Source organism: Chinchilla lanigera, unplaced genomic scaffold, assembly GCF_000276665.1.
Source record: "Chinchilla lanigera isolate Chin_1 unplaced genomic scaffold, ChiLan1.0 scaffold00119, whole genome shotgun sequence".
Classification (NCBI taxonomy): Eukaryota; Metazoa; Chordata; class Mammalia; order Rodentia; family Chinchillidae; genus Chinchilla; species Chinchilla lanigera.
In genome coordinates, this window is record NW_004955520.1 from 298,677 (window position 1) to 319,373 (window position 20,697).

The 20,697-nt window shown below is 38.8% G+C and overlaps 1 protein-coding gene and 1 pseudogene across 1 annotated transcript in view; one reads left to right on the forward strand and one right to left on the reverse strand.

Annotated features, from left to right (window-relative positions):
• Nucleotides 1–4,458: 4,458 nt before the first annotated feature.
• LOC102029782 lies at nucleotides 4,459–5,002 on the reverse strand (annotated as a pseudogene).
• A 6,803-nt stretch (nucleotides 5,003–11,805) lies between these two features.
• Enah (enabled homolog (Drosophila)) overlaps nucleotides 11,806–20,697 on the forward strand; it is a 64,319-nt gene continuing 55,427 nt past the window's right edge. The window contains 4 exon segments of the mRNA XM_013507016.1: nucleotides 11,806–11,816; nucleotides 12,191–12,257; nucleotides 12,260–12,358; nucleotides 17,592–17,769. Coding sequence (XP_013362470.1) covers nucleotides 11,806–11,816; nucleotides 12,191–12,257; nucleotides 12,260–12,358; nucleotides 17,592–17,769 — 355 coding nt within the window.

The window sequence follows — 20,697 nt, forward strand, 5'->3', positions numbered from 1 at the left end:
GGAAGGGATAAGGGAAGGGAAGGGAGGGGATAAGGGAAGGGATAATGGAAGGGATAAGGGAAGGGAAGGGAAGGGGTTAGGGAGGGAGGGAGGGAGGGAGGGAGGGACGAAAGGGGAGAAAAGAAATTAAGTATTGTGTCTTGCAAACCTGTAATCTAGCTACTCAGAAGCCTGAGGCAGGAGAATTGTGAGTTTGAGGCCAGCCCGGGCAATTTAGTGATTGTCTGAGAGAGAAATTAGGGAGCACATTTGAATGTTAATCTTCAATCTCTTACAGCTCACAGATAAAAGGATCAGAGTAGAGCTTGCTACAAGACTGAGACCCTAACTCAGGAGACTTATTACTCTGTAGTCTTGAGTATGTTCATGGCTCTGAAGTGCCTGACCCCCACCCACCAGTGAAGTTGTAGTTTTGACTTCGATATCTATTTGGTCAATTTAGCCGATGATTTCCCCCTACTTCAGAAAGCAAGCAAAACTGCCTATTCCAAAGGTCAAGAGTTCACACCTCCTGTGGGGATAACCCTGACTATAACTGCCTGCAGTTATTTGTAAAGTTTGTAGCTCTTGCCAGTGAACTCTCAGCACTGCTGCAAAGCCCAGAGGGCCCTGTGCTGTCACAGCACAGCCAACCAGGCCAAGGCTTGAAAGCCACAGAGAACTTGGTGCAGGAGGAGCAGAGTGTGCTGGGAACTCTGAGGGAGTCATGAGCCTTTTGGGGTATTTTCTTGAGTTTCTTTTTTTAATTTTATTTTAAAAATTAAAAACTAACAAAACAACAATGAAGACAAAATCAAAACAACAAAAGTGACACATGGCCTCAAAATGATAGGAATTAACAGTGGTTGCTACCTTATATACTGTTACCTTCAACGAATTTCTGCATTTCTTGAGGGTCCTGGGACAGTTAGTAGTGACTCTAGGGTCCCTTTGTTGGTCGCCAGTACTGTTAAAAGACAAAGTCACAAAAAATTTCATTCTATTTAGCTTTTGCCTATAATTGGTGCATCAGGGAACCCTATAACAGGGAAGAAGTCTCCTGAGCAGTGGCAGAACGTTGGTTTTTTAAAGGTAGGGAAAAAGGAAACAGATCAAGAGAACTGGATTAACACGTTACTTTTTTGTAAGGGTAAAGCAGAGGGACTTCCTTCTGTGCTGACTGAGGTGGAGTGGTATCTCCTGTTTTCAGGAAAAACTGTTCTGCTTGGGGAGCTGTTTGCTTCCTTACAATTTCAATTTGATTGTATGACATTTAGCGTGAGTGACTCTATTTTGGTTGCTCTGGTTCTTTGGGGCCTAATGTAGGAGCTAAGCCCAAAGCAACAGCCTCTCCTAGTTTTGTTAACAGAACTGTGGGTAAAATGCAAGATGCAGCCATAATAATGTATTTTTTTGCATCTATAACTTTTTTTTGCTTTCCCATTTCTTCCATTTTATCTCTGCAAATCTTTTCTGCTGTACTTTCAACATATATCCCACACGCTTTCCTTTCCTGTTTTATAGTCTGTCATTTGTGTGTCCATTCTTAATGTCCACATCACTTTCCAGTATTGCATCTTGACACAGTAGCTAAAGGCATCTTTTAAAAATGTGAGTCCTGTTCTTCTTAAAGCTCTCCAGTGGCTTCCCAGTACGTTTGGAATAAAATACAGCTCGTTCCTGTGACTCAAACAGTACCTCCCTAGAGAATCTTGCTTGCTGAGAAATTAAGGAATACTGGGAGAACTTGGAGGAGAAGGGAACAATTAATTCTGGCTTTGAGGACCTCAGAATGATTTAATACAAGAAACAGTATTTGATACAGATCTTGAGGATTTTGTCAGATGAAATTATGTGCTGGACAAGCATATGGAGTGCCTGCTTTGTGCTAGGTGCTGTCACACTCATGCTTTCTTTGTTCAGTAATGGCTAGGAAGGATGTCATTGAAAGAAGGATGCTATTTGTTACTTAGCTTTACTAATATGTACAAGAATAGCTGAGCATTCCTTAGTCTGCTTAAAAATCAAGAAACATTTCATTCACTGGTACCTGTGAGAATAGAATTTGGCATACATTCTCTGCTATTATATATACCTTCTCAGGAAATTTGACTATGTTAAAAATGCATTATCTGAACAAGTTACACAATTACAATATAATGTCATGGGTTTTAGACTTTTTTTTTTTTTTAGACCACCTGTCTCTAGTCTTCTCATGCCTTATTTTATTGAAAAATTCCAAAATTAACATAAAGAAGATGAAGTACAATCAGCTGGGTTGCACTGGGTCATAGAAATGCAGTTTTTGTTTATAACAAATTTAGCATCAGATCTTTACAAAAGCACAGCTTGGTGATTTACTAATTTATTTTTTTCCCATAGTTGCTTTCCTGACTCAGAATCCTGAAGATTTTGACTAGTTTTCACTATGAACCTTGTTGGGATACAGATGTGATGGCTATATAAAGATACATAGCTCTGTTGTTGATAGCTTAGCAGCAGTACTTCGTTGTTACTAAGGACAGTCATAAAGCAGGTCTTAGCTGGGTGTGATGGCACATGCCTATGATCGCAGTGCAGGAGGATTACAAGTTCAAGCCCAGCCTGAACAACTTAGTGAGACCCTGTCTCAGAATTCGAAAGCAGGGTGGAGTAGAGATATAGCTCAGTACAGGGGCACCTGGGTACAATCCCTGGAGTCGGGGTGGTGGGGAGAAAAAAGAAGGTAGGTTCTTGACTGAGTAGAAGTAGCAAGAGTGGAGGAATCTATGATCAGTATAGAGAATTGTGTGGAAATCATCTGATGACTTGTCTTTGAGATTTTTTTAAAATTTCTATTTGTAGTTTCCAAAAAAAGACATTTACTTTAGTAAGTTATTCTGCTGGTCCACAATTGCCTACCTGGCAAGTAGGCTAAACTATTGACAACCAACTCTGTATTGACTCACTTAGTCTGTTTTGACGTTTTTAGACTTATGACCTCCAAAACTTGGATATGCTGGTTTATTTTGTGCATCACTCCTGTAGTCAGAGTTAGTATGTGAGTGTTTCTGCCCCTTGACAATAGTCTACTCTCTCTAGCCAGTTGGGTGTTGAACAGTACAATTCTGGCAGTATTTATCCAGAGCTAGCATAGATCCCATAGGCTAGGACTCAGTCTGCAAGGCTGTCCTCCCTTCAGACACCAGCTGCAAATGGGATGCCCATGCTGTCCATATGTCTGCCCAGTCAGCTACAAATTCTGAAGTTATCCCTCATCCTGTTTGAGAATTTGCTAGAATGGTTCCCAGAACTCAGGAAAGCACTTTGCTGTGACTGGATATAATAAAGGATTCAGTTTAGGAATAGCCAAGTGGAAGAAATGCAGAGGTCACAGTATGGGGCAGAGGGAATTTCCATGCCCTCTGCATACCAGTTTTCCAGCACTGCTGGGTAGTCTGGGGATTAGAGTCCCCTCCTCCTTCTTGGTGTGAACCCTCTTTTGGTGGCTGTGCCTTTTGTACCACCTCTGGGTTTTTTTATGGAGGTTTCATTACACAGATATGCTTAGTGAGACCATTGGAGATTGAATGTGGTCTCCAGCCTTGCCCTCTCCCCATAGAAGTGTGTGTTATTGAAGGGCAGGGCTGAGTTCCAGTGCTGTAATCTTCCCTGGATGTTTCTGGTCACCAAGCCCCATCCTTTTTTTTTTTTTTTTTAAGAGAAGAAAAATAGAAATAAAACAATTTCAAATCAGGCTAATAGAGTAACAATAATTAATTCATTGTTATCTTCATAGTTACTCAAGAATACAAGATACAGGCATGACGTAATGTCTAAAGCAATATGAACACAAATCTTTCTTTTCAGTGAACAAGAGAAACTGGCTGTATAACTATCGGAACTGTCTTGTGTGTGTGTATATATATATCGTAACTGTCATGTGTGTATAAATATTGTGAATATTTATTGTACATTTTGTGTCTTATTTATGCATTCAGCTCCTCAGACTAGTGAGACATTGTGATGTTTACACATATGGGTCTGATTTATTTCATTTATGAGTATGGTCTCAAGTTGCATCCATTTACCTATAAAAGTGTCAAGTTTATCCTTTATGGCTGAGTAATACTCCATTATATACTAACAAACCCCTCATCTTTTTTTTTTTAAAGTCTGTTCCTTGGTTGATGGGCATTTGGGTTGTTTCTAAGATTTAGCTATTACAAATTTTGTTGCCATAGGTGTGCATATATCATTATAGTGTGATACCTAGTTTTTTTGGTATGGGAATCAAACTCAGGACCTTGCACTTGCCAGGCAGGTTGCTGAGCTATATTCCCAGCTCTAATCCTACTTTTTTTTTTTTTTTTACAAAAGGGACTTTATTTGTAAAAAGCCAAAGGGGCCCCTGGGATGTCAAGACAGGCAGGCCAGCTTCTCAGGGGTAGCATTTGGGCAGATGCACTTGGGTGGGGGGTGCCCTCCAAGTCCTCTGTGTCAAACTTTAGGGGCCTCAGCTTCCAGCAATTCTGGAATAGGCTCCTCCTTGGTCAGCATTGGGGGATTCATCAGTCCCACCTGCAGATATGACCGTGGGTTCTCTCACTTGGCCTGGTGGTGGGGGCTGAGCCTCCTCGGTGATCCCTTCTGGGGGTCTAGCAGGTGACACAGAGCGGCTGGGCTGGGGGGTGCCCCAGGGGTGGGCTCAGTGCCCTTTTGCAGGAAGCCTTCAGAATGGAAACTGTGCTTGCTGTTTTCATCATTGAGATCCAAAAGGACGAGAGGGCCATCTGCTTGGGGACTGGTGCCCCTGCCCTGCCACTCTCAGCCGTGGGATCTCTCTGCTCTGGCACCTGCCCACCATTGCTCCTCCTCCTGGGGGGTCCATCACAGGCACCCACTTGAAGATGCAAAGGGAAGTGTCACCCACAGTCACCCAGCACTTCTCCCATTGCTGGACCTTCTCAGTGGTTGCCATCACCTTCTTGATGTCATCCTTGGCCTGGCTCCAGGTCTCAGCCTGCATGGACTGGCCAGGCATGGGCGCAGTGCTAGGGCTGTGTCCCATGGCAGGGCTGCCTCCCATCTGGCGAACTCCTCAGGAACTCAGCTCTGCGCAAGACCCTGGTGTTGCTCTCCAAGCCTGATGGCTCTCCAGGAGTTGGCCGCACCTTCCCGCTCCCGACAGCCTCCATGAGTCCCTCCCTGCTTCCTGCCTGGCCCCTCCCACAGCTGGGGAAGCATCCTTAGTTTTTTAAGGACTCTCCACACTGATTTCCACAGTGGTTGCACCAGTCTGTACTCTAACCAACAGTGGAGAAGAGTTCCTTTTTCCTCACAGCCCCACCAGCATCTGTTATTGGTTGTTTTTTAATGGTAGCTATTCTTTCTGGAGTGAGATGGAATCTCAGTGTTTTAATTTGCATCTCTCGAATGACCAGTGATGTTGGGCATTTTTTCATACATTTATTTGCTGTTTGTATTTCTTCATTTGAAAAGTGTGCATTCATCTCAGATGCCCAGTTTTAGACTGGGTCTTTGAACTTGGGGGGCCTGATTTTTTTCAATTCTTACATGTTTTAGATAGAAGTCCTTTGAGAGACAACTGGCTATAATTTTTTCCCACTCTGTTGGTTTTTTCACTCTGTTGGTGATTTCTTTTGTTGGCAAAAGCTTTTTAATAGCTTGAGATCTCATTGTTGATTCTTTGTAGTATTTCCTGTGTAGTCTGGGTTTTGTTCATGAAGTCTCTACCTATATCTATGTATTCAAGATTATTACCTATTTTCTCTTCCAGTATATTTAGTGTTTCTGGGGTGTTATGGTTTGGGGCTTATTTTTGCAAGGGGAACAATATAATACAGGACACATATTTTATAACATTATTTATAATAGTCATCCAAAGAACAATATACAGAAGAGTGCAGAAAATCTATCCACACAGACCAAGGAAACTAGCTGAGGGCCTGGATCCCGCAATAATGTCCTACATGAGTCCAGTCGAAGACCCAGAGCTCATAACAGTGCTTCCCACGAATCCAACTGGAGGTTCAGAGCCCACAACAATATCTCATTCAGGCCTGTTTCATGGATCTGTGCTACGAAGGCACAAAGGTCAGTGGTGGAACCTAGGAAGTCTGTGCCAGTAGGATGAAGGATCTGTGTTAGCAGGCTGAGGGATCTGCACTGGAGCCAGAAAGCGACACTCAGAAGAACCAGAGCTCCCCCAAAAAGTACCACAGCCATCTTCAGCAACAGTGAGGTCCTGAACTCCTCCACTGATCAAGATGGCCGAGTTCCCATCAGGAAAGCGAATGCAGCAAGCTTCTGCAGGAGACAGGCAGTGTACCATCTAACCCTCCGGAGCCAGGAAGCGATGCTCAAAGTGAGGACCAAAGCTCCCCCAAAGTGAACCAAAGCCATTCTCAGTGCCAGCGAGGTCCTGAGTTCCTCGGAGGATGAAAACAGCCAAGTTCATCAGGAAAGCCAGCATGACGAGCTTCTCCAAAACAACCAACGGCTTCTTAGAGCTTCCACCAGCTCCAACAGCCTTTCTCCCTTCCCAGCAGCCTCCAGTTCCTTCAGTTCCCACAGTTCCCAAAAGCCTCTTTTCTTCTTCTCCAGGTCTGCCTCTTATGCTGCTTGCAGCAGTCCCCAGGTGGGCCTCCCACACCCAGCACCACGCTTACTCAGTTCAGCTGGGGCTTATTGACTACCAGCTGGGGCTTATTGACTATTAGTTGACTACCAGTTATCAATCTACTACATTTTTTTTTTTTTTTTTTTTAGTGTTTCTGCTTTAATATTTAGGTCTTTGATCCATTTTGACTTTAGCTTAGTGCATGGTGATAGGCATGGATCTAGTTTTAGTCTAAGGCATGTGGAAGCCAGTTTTTCCAGCACCATTTATTAAAGAGATTTTTCTTCCAGTGGATGTTTGGCTCCTTTGTCAAAGATAAGGTGGCTGAGTGTGACCAAGCCCCATTTGAAGCTACCTAGAAACCCCTTAGCCAAGGCATATCTTTGCAGCAAACCAGAGACCTAATCACTCTGGAGAGGTCAGAGGTTTTAGGAACTTTATTCCTAAAGACCCGAGTTGCTGCCCCCATCCCCCAATTTTGAGAGAAGGTTTCCCTAAATTGGCCAGGCTTGACTTGAACTTGTGACTGTCCTGCCTTAGCCTCCCACAGTACTGTACTGGGATTGTAGGCACTCTTCAGCCCTTGTTTTCTTGTTTGTTTGGTTTTTAAAATTGTACTGTAGCATGTCTGCCCTTGCAGAGAGGTCCTCAGATGCTATGAAGAGATGGGAGGACTGAGTGCATTTGTCACCAAACCTCAGGGGTAATGCTGTCTCTTTCTGACTGGACCTTCCTGTGGCTTCTCTTTTAGGAATGCAGACTTACCTTACTGTGTCCCTTCTCAACTTGCCACAGACTCATGTGGCTATTACTACTTCTCTAATAATACCTAAACTCTTACCCATATCTGATCCTTCCTTCATTTTATCTTTGGCTTCTCCTGATGCTTCTTGGTTTTATTTAGAGCTAGATTTTTATCCTTAACATCTCATTTTGAAAATTTAGTTTTATTTTTGTCAGGAAAATAATCACTTTTTTTTTTCATTTTTTTACCTTTATTGGCTTCTTGGATATGTTTATTTGGAGATGCTCTTGTTACTATGGTTATTGCTTTCCCAGGGAATTGACACCCTATGTACTTGACTAGTGACTGATTTATATACATATAACTGTCCCTGGTATCCACAGAAGCCTGGTTTAAGGACTCCATCAGATACCAAAATCTACGTGTGTTTAGTCTTTTTCGTAAAGTGGTATAGTATTTGCATATAACCTACACATATTGTCTAACCTGTTGGCCATCCCTAGCTGCATTAAATGAAAAGGAATCCTCTTGAGCTGTATATTATATAGTCTTTTCACAACATTCACCCTGATTTGTCTATCTTTAAAAAAGTAAACAGCGTTACTAAAGTCAGCATTTGTACTTGTGGTGAACTCCTGGATCTGGCAATGATTCAGGCCCTCAGCTTTAGGAAGTTCACAGCTTTCATGACAAAACATTTCATGTTTTTTTTTGTTTGTTTGCTTTGATTTTTTTTCCAGTACTGGGAATCAAACTCACAACCTTGTGCTTGCTAGGCAGGCACTGTGCTGCTGAGCTAAATCCCCAGCCCCCATGTTATTCTGGTGGTGCTGGTAATGGAGTTTGAACCCAGGGCCTTGGCACTGAGATCCATCCCCAGCCCTCTTTTTTATTTTGTGACAGTATATTAATCTGCTTTCCTGTTGTTGCACACAGTAACTGACAATTGCAACTTGAGAGGTTTATTTGTTTAGTCCATGATGGGGGAAAATTGCTCACCTCAGGAGGAAATGGAGGAGAGGGAGGACAACAAGATACACCCTTGAGGTCGGGCCCCTAGTGAACCACATCTTCAGACCAGCCCCCAGTTCTTAAAAGCACATTCAGTATAGCATCCCCATGGTTCAGTCATTCTCTAACAGCCCCACCTCTGAGTATATAAGACTTTAGGGAGACACTTGAAGCCTAAACTTTAATACATAAGAGTCTCACTTAGTTGCCCAGGCTGGGCTCAGATTTGCAGTCCCCCTGTCTCATTCTCCAAGAGTGCTAGGATTATAGGTGCATGCCACCATGCCCAGCCTAAATCCTTAAGCGGCCATTACTCGGGTGCTATCATCAGTAACTATAGCAGGTGTATTGACAAAGGTTAAAGAAAATTGCTTTAATGTAATTTTTATTGCTTAATGCAGATGAAGAGATTTAGTGGTGTCTTTTAATGGCACCAAAGAAGCCGTTTCTTCAGTTAGCAGTTTGTTATCAGTACTGCTAATAAAAAGGACAAGTTGAGCCTTTTGGTAATTCCAGCACTTTAATCAGTAGTCAGGCATAAAATTTGCAATCAACAGCTTTACTCTCCAAATTTCTTTGGATAGATTTTCTTGTTTCTTCTGTTTACCTGGCTAAAACCTGAAGAAAAATCTAATTTTTTCAGAACAAATTATATCTGCCATGCTTTCTATATATTGTGTAATTTACTCACCATCAGTAAATGGTTGTTTTTTTGTTTTTTTGTTTTAGTAAATGGTTCTTATTGGGAGCTGATCTGGCTTCCTATCTTCTCAAACGAGTGTATGGGGTTAAATAAAAGTGGTTTGGGGGTCCAGGAAGGTCGGAACTCTCTTGGGCATAAGACCAAGACTTCTCTGGACTGCCCATATTTACTGGGTCCTTAATAATTCAGGGGGGTTCAGGAAGTGGAGGGCACTTCGGAAGCAAAAGCCCTGAAAATGAGCAGGCCTGGAGAACTTAGAACAAAGACATTCTAAGCAGTTAAGTCTTACTAATTTAAGAGAACTGTCTTCCCTCTAAGGTTGGCAGTTACTGCTGCCCTGGAATAGGAGGAAGAGCCACATGTCCTCAGCTGCAGTCTTCTCTTGTCTTCAGAGGCTGTGAATATGAGCTTTCCCAGCACAGCCAGAGCACGCTGTGGGCAGCACCTTGATCCTCCCACAGCCCAGGCCCAACAGTTGTGATTTTTTTGGGGGGGCAGTCAAACATGCTACCACATAGGTTTTCTATCAGAGTCTATTTGAGTTGTAACTTCTTTGTTGAGATGATAGGCTTTTTCAGTTCTGCTGTTGTGTCCCTGAAAGTTTCATTGATACACATCAAATTTGGCAGCATATGTTTTCATATAACGTCTTTTACATTGCAGTCTCTGGAAACACAGAATTTCCCTGCAGATTAAGCATAGTGCCTTATTATTTTGTCTCAACAAAAAAACTACTCTTGTCTATTTTTCATTGAGTACTCTTTATACCTTTTCTGCTTAGGGGTTTTATGAGCAAAAAACTTTTTGAAACAACTTTCTCTAGCACAGCTCCAGAAAAGTATTTTCAGTAAATTATTTTATGAAATAGCATAGTTTAATAAGAAGACCTGCATGTCTGCTTGGTAACAGTAAACTGTTTTTACAGGCATACATGCGTAGTGTGCTGAAACATTACCAGCTATTACTACTGTGTTTTTTCTGTACGTTCACAGACACATGGAACTCTGATACACATGGTTCCCACCCCCTGACTGTGGTGGGCATCAAAGTGACATAAACACTGCACCTCCCCTTGTGTTGTCCTACACAGCCCATGCCCAACACTGCACAACTGAGCCATGAAAAATGTCACTAAAGTCAAATAATGCTAAGCGTTGCCAGCTCTTCAGGGCAGCATTCTGCCAGCTTTTTAGATACCCCTGCTATAAATCATCCCTAGGTTACTTAGAGTACCTAATACAATGTAAATGCTGTGCAGTTGTGTATTATGTAGGGAATAGTGACATGGAAAAAAGTCTGCACACATTTATGCAAATAAAATATTTTGATACAGAGTAGGTTGAATTTGCAGATTGAGAAACTTCGGCTATGAAGGGTAGACTGTTTCTTGATTAAAAGTAGTCAGAGGTGTTCAGTTAAGCATGTATTTCAGTATTTGGAGTTTCTCTAGCAACCTACTGTATAGCAATGGGTAGTAAAGAGGTAGAGGAAGACTTTGGAGCATTGTATCACTTCAGTTTTATATTTTCCATATTTCTTTTTTAAAATTTAAGCATAGAGTGACTTACTTTACAAAATGGACCATTGCTTGTATTGGAGCATCTTGAAGAGACATTATTTATTGAACCATGGGAACAGAATATAGGCTCAGAATATTAATTTTTGAAAACTGCAAAGTACTGTTCTGAATTAATTTACAGGTTTATTTGTTGAATTGTCACTAGTCAATCTTTGTAGAGTTATATAAAAGTTGTCAATATTTCTGTTGGGAATGATGAAGAAATTTCAACTGCTATATGGACAAATACCCGTTACTGTTTTAAAAATAATTTGTGCTTTAGTTATTGGCTTGTTTCTAGTCCAAAAGAATATTTACTAAAAAGTTTTAGGACAGTGCTAAAGTTTAGGTAGTACTACTGGGTTTACTACACAAATATTGTCACAAATTAGTTTTTGTAAAATTTCTATAATAGAAAATTATTAGCAGTTCTAACCTCCATTCTGAAGCACATCTGCTGTGCAGAGCTGTGACATCTTCAGGTGGCTGACAGTGGAGTCCTTAGGCTGAGGACTAGGGAGCGGCATAGCAGTGTCCTGCTCATCTCAGGCGCAGCTGAAGCTTGAGGGAAGGGACTACTGTGAGGTGGCTGGTTCCAGAGCATATTTGGGAAGAACCCATACGACTGTTTAAAATCTTTGAGACTGAACTGGTAGAGTGAGCAGTGCTCCAAGGATGCGATTGTGTGCACTTCCTAGGAGCATCTCTCCGACTACTGCGGGGTTCAGTCTCCAGTACCACAAAAATAAATAAATAAAATATATGATGGAATAAGGTAAAATTTCAATCACTTTTTTCTCTTCCAGAGTATTATAGTGTATTTGAAAAGTGAGCTTACTGTTGAATATGAAATTGATTTCTTCTTTAAATTATATTTGCATATCTTAGTCTGATTTGGGAACAAATAACTGCAATTAATGCAGCAAAGACTTAAAAAACTATCACAGACTTGATCTTTTCCTCTTCAATACCTGTCTGTGGAGGTTAGAATTTTGAATTTAGCAGGATCCTTAGAAATCATCTCATTTTTACTTTTACACTTTCAGGAGAGTTGTAGCGTAGGTTGTGAACTTGCTTGAGGAACTGAGATTTACTCACACTGCCATCCATTGATTGTGAGTAACAGCCCCATGTCTTAGGCCGAGGGCATTTATTTGAATTTGTTAGGCTATGAAGTAAACCCAAAGATGAAAGAATGGTAATCACATACAGGTCACCAATATAAAAAGCATGTGCACAGTTAAACAAGTGATGATTGATTTGTACTTGTAATTATATTCAGTTAATGAAGGAATTAGATGGTCACATTTAGAAGAGAATAACTCTTGTGTACCTTGTTTGGGTGCTCCTGCGTTCCCTGGTTTCCATTCATCCCTTACCACTCTTTGTGTCTCTGCTTTTCCCAGCAGGCTCTCCTGCAAGGTAAGCCTCTGTTCTGCTCACTCTTTGCAGCACCCAGTACAACATTAATGTTGCTTGACTGTCGGTTTGACCAGTACTTGCTTGTATACCTATGTGGGACACCTAGCTTTTTTCAAATATTTTAAGTCTGAACATTATAATTTTTTGCAGTGAACAGAGTATCTGTCAGGCGAGAGCTGCTGTGATGGTTTAGGAAGATGGCAACGAGAAGCTGTGTCGACCGCTGGTGGCTCCACAGGGTTCAGCAGAGTCCACATCTATCACCATACAGGCAACAACACGTTCAGAGTGGTGGGCAGGAAGATCCAGGACCACCAGGTAAGGGCTAGCCAAATTGCTGCTGGAAGGTGATCCTATATCACAGAAGAGCATGGTATAGTCAGGAAATAAATCAGTGCTTGAAAATGCTGATAAAAATAATGTTTCTGGAAAAAAACTGTAGCTTTGCTTCTCCACCCTTTTTATTTTTTATAAAGCCTGAATTTAAACAAAGATTTAGAACTAATTATACAAAAACATAAATGTGGTTTTCTATATGTGTCTTCATTAGATCTTCTGATTTTTTAAGTAGCTAGTTTTTGCAGTCTAAGAAGGGGAGAAAGTAAAGGGGGATTGAAATATAAGCTTAAATATCAACATATATCTCACAAGAAACTCAAAGTATAAATAATATGTAAAATAAATGATAATGGGAAGTAGGGAGATCTCTTTCAAATGGGAAGGGGATGAAAATTGAGATGTTACATACATGTACCTACTCCACACAAGGAATATAATCATTATGTACTGCAAACATGTACTAAATAAGAACTAACTGAAAAAAATGATCAATATGTAATAATCTGTTCTCCAAGATGAATGTAATGATTATGTATCATAAACTAGTAATAAAAATAAAGAGAAGCTTAAATTTTGAACAGATATTAAATATTACTTAGGGAGAAATTGTGTATTTGTCTGCTAGTTGATTTCTTAGACCGTAAAAGATCAGGAGCAGTAGACAAAGGAAAAAGTAGATAGGGTTTTGCTAGCATTAGCAATATATTGACAACAACAAGAACTTTCATGAGTTGTAGACTTAAAACTACTTTTTTTTTTTTGTTTTTTTTCCAGTACTGGGAATCAAAACTCACAACCTTGCACTTGCCAGGCAGGTGCTGTGCCGCTGAGCTAAATCCCCAGCCCCCTTAAATATACTTTTAAAGCATATTTTCCAGTGATGTTGGAAATCAAGTGATGTTAAAATTGTCCTGCTTATGCAAGAAAAATAGAACAAATTTTCTTTCATGCCCAGCTAAACTGTTGTTAAAGAGAAGTAGATCCCTAGGACTCCACTACAACATGTATTCATAAGAAAATTAAACTATCCTATGACGTAGTTTTTTTCCATAAAATCTTTGGAAATTCAAAATAGATCTTATAGATAAATAATAAGATGAAATTATTATGAAAATAAGGAAATACTTAGACTGGAGTGATAAGATACTAAGTATCTAAACTGTTGTAAGATGGATAAGTCTTGACAACACATGCCTTGTTGTGTTGGTGAGGAGCTTAACCTAAAAAAAGAAAATCATACCAAAAAGGAATTAACTACACAAAAATAAATAGAACTAATTAGCATAAAATCTACATCATTGAAAAGAGAAACAAGACATACTAACAGAATAAAAAAAAAAGAAAAGCTATAAGTAGGTTATAGTAAGAATGGAAAAAGCACTCTAATTACAGGAAGGAAATGAAAAATTGTAACTGAAACTTTATGCCAATAAATGGGTCATTTTATAGAAACAAAATTTTTAAAAACTGACAGAAAAGTAGAAAAATAATAAACCTATTTATTTATACAAAAAAGGAAAACACAATACACCTATTTATACAAAAAAAGTAGATAAACACAATAAACCTATTTATAAAATAAATCAATAATTACTAATCTGCCCTAAAATTTAAAAAAGATGTAGGGGAGTCCTGAGCATTTTACAGATGAAGTTTTAAAACTCCAGGATACTGCCTGTCAAATCATCACTGAGTATGGTATTTTATAAGGCCAGTATAGTTCTGGTATCTAACAAAGAACAGTTTGAGACAGGAAAATTATAAGCCAGTCTCACTTAATGAACACACACTTACATACATAGAAGCACTCCTCAATACGATTCACAGACCAAATACAGTTGTGTGATGAAAAAAGCAAAAGATCACCTCTGGCTCAAATGGGGATTTTTGTTCTTCATTGCAGTGATTGAAAGGTAATTTAATATTAGCTAACCTATTAATGTAATTTATTAGGACAAAATCTGTAAGAAGTGAGGTTCAAGGGAAAAAGTGATAAAATTAAAATCAATATGTAATAATTCCCAGCACGTGGGGTATAAAAACAGATTTTCTTCCAGTGATAGAAGTGTAAATAAGCTTAAGTACACTTTACTGGATGGTATAGTGTTGAGCGCATTTCTGTTAAACTTGTGAATTGGTTTAGGGTTTTAGTTTTAACCACTTTTCATTCATTGTTGTAGAGAATATTATAGCTAGCTTGCAGTACAAAAAAGAAACAGAAGCTTTAAGGATGAAAACGGAGGCAACAGTGGGCCTCATTCACCAGTGATAGAAGTGTTTATATCAAAAAAAATCCCCAGAGTATCTGCAGACTGACTATTACTAACAGGATTATTCAGCAGGGTTGTTAGATTAGTATTTTAAAATCAATAATATTTTTTTAAATAACTACCAATAAACAACTAGAAAATACCATTTTATAATGATACTACTTACAAATGGATCTAATAGTAATTGGTTTCTTCTCATTCCAGACTATATTTCTTGTATCTGTTATTGGTAATCAGTCTTTTCCAAGTGGAAATATGTTGTTACAATTTGTTAAACATCTAAATTTTCTGTAGTAACACTGTTTAAAGAAATCACTCACATCAATTCTTTATATAATTATGTGCAAATTATTCCATTTTCCTGCATAACATTAATTATTTTTATTTTATGTTTTGTTTGTTTGAGAAAGGGTTTTGCTATGCAGTTCCTGCTGGCTTATAACTCACATTGTAGCCCAGGCCGGCTTCGCACTGTCAGCAATCCTGCCTCAGTCTCCTGAGTGCAGGGATTACAGCTGTGCATCACCACACACAGCACACTAATTGTTTATAATGCTCTAAACTATGCTTAATTTCATTAAGTTTATGAACTTGAAGGGAAGATGCAGTTAAGAATGTGGGTGTAGGGGCTGGGGATTTAGCTCAGCAGCAAAGTGCCTGCCTGGCAAGCGCAAGGTTGTGAGTTCGGTTCCCGGTACCGGAGGAAAAAAAAAAAAAGAATGTAGGTGTAAAGCCTGTAAGCAAAGAAGAACTGTTAATACAGTTGTGATAAACTATAAATTATAGGACAACATGGCATGAAAGAATCATGTTTGTTGAGAGGATAGGGAAAATGGGCATGGAAGGCATCATGGACATGATTGATACTGAGTCAAGTCACAAGAAAGAGAACACGTTTCCTGTGCTGCGTGATCTGTTGTGGCACCAGTTGACTTGGGCCCACTGATCTGCAGCTTGAGCTTGGGTGATGATAACCTCCAAGCCAACTTCATGGATCTCCCATAAATACAATTCTATTCCAAGAAAGCTCACAAGTCCAATTTGTTCATAAGTCTGACAAAGTGATTCTTACATACCTTTGACACAAATATACCATGTAAAGCATAAAAAAACACAAATACAGTAATTCCCCAACTGTATAGTACTACCGTACACTATTGCACTCTATAGTAAGTGCAGAGGAACACACCTGGGACAGTATGAGCTACTTCTACAATTTGTTCAAATCTACAAATATTTGTAAGTTGAGGTCCATTCGGATCTGTGAAAGTTCACAACACAAATAGCCATAAGTTGGGGATTTACTGTAATTATTATTAAGTGAAAATAAGCATTTTCCCCTTAGTTTTAAGGATTACTTACATTGTAGCTTCTCAAAGGTTAGGTAAATGAAAGATTGATCCAAGAAATTAAAGAATAGGCCATTAAAGCTTAGTAAAATAGAATGAGGATAATAGCACAGCTAAGAGTTGAAATAAATTCAGTGGAAAGCAGGTATACCAAGGAGAGGATCTGCTCTAACATCCCCAACTGAGAGAGAGAATCAAGTCATACCATGAGAAGAGGACACCTGTCCTGAGCAGGTCTGGAGCAGCAGTTTTGAAAATTTGGGTAAACTGTATAAGTTCCTGGGAAAATAGAACTTCACAAAACTCATGAGAAGAAATAGGAAATCTGGGCAGTCTTACTTTTTTAAAGAAATTAAGACCATAGTTTAAAAAATTTCAAAAGAAGAGAACTTTGGATTCAGGTGACTTTTTGGTTTGTTTGTATGTGTCTTTAGTCATTTAATGTGTTTAAACTTTCATGAAATGATACCAACATTACAAACCTTTTTCCAGAAATGACCAAGAAAAGGATCAGTTTTCAATGCCCTTTGAGCCCAGCATAACTTTGATACTACAGCTTTTATGAATACAACAGAAAGGAAATTACAGGTTAATTTTACTCGAGAATATAAAGATATTAGGGTCAGCATGCTTCCACACACTGGGGGAAAGTATGGGAAACAATTCATGGAAGATTGTGTCTAGGGTCATGTTAAGAAAACTTTCCTCCATAGTATCAGGTAAGAGAGGAAGATACTTGGTATCACCACATTTTTTTAGCACTGGATTGTGATTCCTAGTCAGTGTAGTGGAGGTAAGAAAAAGAAACAGTACTGTGTACAAAGATTGGAAAAAAGAAATAAAGCCATCGTGTGTTGATGTTACGGATATGTATGGGGGGCAGCTGAACATACATTGTTAGGATTAATAGATTAGAATGGTTAGAATTAACCAACAGACTAATAGTAGATTGGAATTAAAAGACAAGTTCAAAAGGCTTCTGAGGACATTGTCATTATACAAAAATCAGTTTCATAAGACAAATTTAAAAATTTTAAATATTGTTACTAATAAATAGTAAGAAAAATTTATCAAATAGCTAACAAATCTAATGAAAACATTCAAGACCATCATATAGAAAGGTACCAAGTATTAAAAGTCAGTCTAAATAAAAGGTTGTATATTATATTCACATATTAGGAGGTAATTTTATGATACCACTTCTTCCCAGATTAATCGGTTAGGTTTAGTGTAACCTTAATCAAAATTCTAAAAATAAGTTAGTGGACATTGATAACCAGAATATAAAATGGTAGCTTGACTGAGAACACCCAAAGCAATATTGAGGAACAAAATGAGAGAAATGCCCAGGGGCTCTTGTGATTTAATGTAAAGCTATGGTCATTAAAGACACTGCGATATTGGCAAAAAGTTAGACATGTTGATCAGCAGGACAAAACAAGTCATTTGAAGTGTGAAAAAAGGTAAAAGGTAAGCTGTGGCTGTTAGAAGATGGCACTGGATCAGGTGGACAGCCTTTTAAAACACTATCTCAGTTGTTCCTTGATTTTGCAAGGTGTTAGCTTGACTTTATAAAGAATTATTGTCTTTTAGGTCGTGATAAATTGTGCCATTCCTAAAGGGTTGAAGTATAATCAAGCTACACAGACTTTCCACCAGTGGCGAGATGCTAGACAGGTGTATGGCCTCAACTTTGGCAGCAAGGAAGATGCCAATGTCTTCGCAAGTGCCATGATGCATGCCTTAGAAGTGCTGAATTCACAGGAAGCAGGTAAGCCTCTTGCCTCCTGGGGTTGAGCTGAAGTGCTGTGTGTACGCTAAAGGCACTCTTGTCAGCATTTACATCATATATTTATTTGAAATAATCTTTGAATTTGCTTTGTTTTCTACAAAAGTGTGAGCTTCAGTTTGTCCATGACTGTGTAGTCCAGGAGGGTAACCCTGTGAGCTTAGTCTGTCTGCCAGCCTTCTCCCTTGAAGTTGCTTAGTGTGGTTTTTCCTGCTCTAGAAACTTGACTTCGTTGCCAACAAGGCCTAGAAGGGGTGCAGTGCCCAGAGGGACGTGTTTTTAACAGTGTCTTGCTTTTTTGAGGAAACACATTTTCTAATCTACTGCTGACCGCTTGAACTTCAAGTAGAACAAGGTCTCTTCCCTCATTTGTAAAAGCTTGGTTCTAAAAGATATTTGAAAATTTGCAGAGTGCCTTAGGAGGGTGTGAACCATGAATGGTGTCCCCTCTCACATTATGTGTAGCTAAGAAAGGTATGTGGAAAGAATTCACTTAACCTCAGGATTTAAAAACTGTGTGGCAGGGATTAGGTCAGTTTTGTCTTGGTTTAAGAAGTAGGAAAAGAAGTACACCAAAGTATGCTTATTTCTTTGAAGAGATAGGTTTTATAATTAAAAAATTATTATTACATATTAAAAACAGTTACTCTTGTCTGTGTTGTATATTTAGTAATGATTGTAATGATGTAAATGTATGTGAGCAAAATTTATGTATTTTAATAGGAAAGAGTTATCACAGGAAAAGCTGATATTTTCTTAAATATATAGAATTTCAAAACCTATTATAAATATGTGAACTTGTGTTTCTATCTTTCCTAAAAAGGATTGAGGGGTGGGGAGTAGCTCAGTGGCAGAACACTTGCCTAGCATGCACAAGGCCCTGGATTCAGTCCTCAGCACTGCAAACAAACAAATGGGTTGAACATCTAGCTCATGTGTCAGTCGGTTTCAAATGTGAGTTTTAGAGCAAAAAGACATTTTGAAACTTAGATTGTTCTACCTGTGCATGTTTTACATTAGATTTTTTTGGAGGAAATCAACATGTATAGCAGTTTGGACCTTATTTTCATATTTTACCCATTTTGAGGAAATAAATGACTTGAATTTATTCTGGTTTGTTTCCAGGTCCAGAGAGCAGCGTCAGATAGGAAAGTCTGCATGTCTCATGTTTGGGTCCCCTGTTGATAGGGCTGTGTGCCACCATTATGGGCATCAATACCTCCCCAGCATTCTGTCCTGGATGTAGGGTTGCTTTCATTAATGCAGAGAAGAAATGAGACTTGTCATGGCCCTGGTGTATTACTAAATTAGATCATAGTTTGGAGAGTTTATGTGTAGCAACATTTATCTTCCCTATGTTTGGAACATACTGTTATTTTTATTTCTGAGCCTTCTGAAAAGTATCCAGTGATATTAAGAAGTAAACATTAATGTATCCAGACTACTGTTTATCTTATTTTTTAACCAAATGAAAGTATTGTTTTTATCTCTGAGTATTCATATAATTTGCTTTCAAACCACAAATGCTAATAATGTTTTTTTTCCCTTCTTGATCCTTTGCCAACTGAGTCTTAATATGGAGAGACTTGATTCTATTCTCTTGTAAAGTAATAAGCATTAAAAAAATAATGTTCTGGATTACAGAAAGTTTGGCAAACAGGAAAATTGTCCATAGTTTCACTAGCTGAACAACATTTTCATGTGATAAAATTTACAGGATTCTTCTTAGGTGGTTTTGATACTTCTCTGTCACAATTCCAACAGTAATACCATGGAGTAAAGGAGAGAGAATGTTAGGAGAGGCTAGTCAGTGGTAGACATTTCTGCCGTGTGGGCCAAGGCACTGGCAAATAAGCTTTGGATCTATAGTTTCTTCATCAGAAAAAACAAAACATTAAAATAATTCATTTTCTAAATAGTCTAATTTGTTTAGGAAGTGATTGTTTTCATATATTACTTTGTTAAACTCCAATTTGTGATTTTTTGTTGGCATTAATTGACCTAGATGTAGAAGAATAGGAGGGGTGGTAGTTGTTAAAAATTAGGAATGCCCTTGGGAAGGGATATCATTTCTAGTACAGATTCTCAAATTAAGATAGATATGTCCCCCACCTCAGTATTATTAAGTGGGCTCTCTCCCATTCATCTAAACAAGAATACCCGGTAATGTCAGTTAATCATATATTTGCCTGCCAAAACTGTTTGCTTTGAGTTCACAGCCAATACCCTGCTGTGCAAGCTACCTTTTTGCCAAAGCCAAGTTGAGGAGGCTTAACTGTGTGTTCTTTCCCTAAACAAACAATAGCCTGATAAAACTGGTTAGCACTGAAAGAACACACTTACATTCATAAAGGAAAAGCAACTAAGGCTGAGTCTACCTGGTTCTTAATGTTCTATCACTGTTTAAAACCATTTTTTCCATATTCAATATTGTTTATGTTTTCAGTTTATGAAGTGTTAATTTTTAAAATTATGGTCACTTCTGTTTGAACAGTCTTTGCTGAATGAAGCTCAGTGGATAAATGGGCCCAAAACCATGCAGTTACCTCTGATTAACAGGGAGTTGGGGGTACAGCCATCAAGGCACCTACATGGATCTCCAGAACTGGATATGAAAATTACTAAGCCTTTTTTTTGCCAAAATCAGTGATCCCACGCCCCACTCCAAGTCCTCTAAATTTTCTTTTCTTTTCTTTCTTTTTTCTTTTTTTTTAAATTAAGGAGAAACAACTTTCTTTGGGGCTAGTCATTTTGACCTTTACAAGATGTTGTGTGTATGTGTAATATTTCTATTTTTTATGAAAAAGGTGGGTGGTAGGAATGTTTTCCTTTATTTTGTTTTTAGTGTGGTGTGCAATTATTTGATATCTTGGAAAGGACAGGAGGTGCTAAATACAGTAGATTATATTT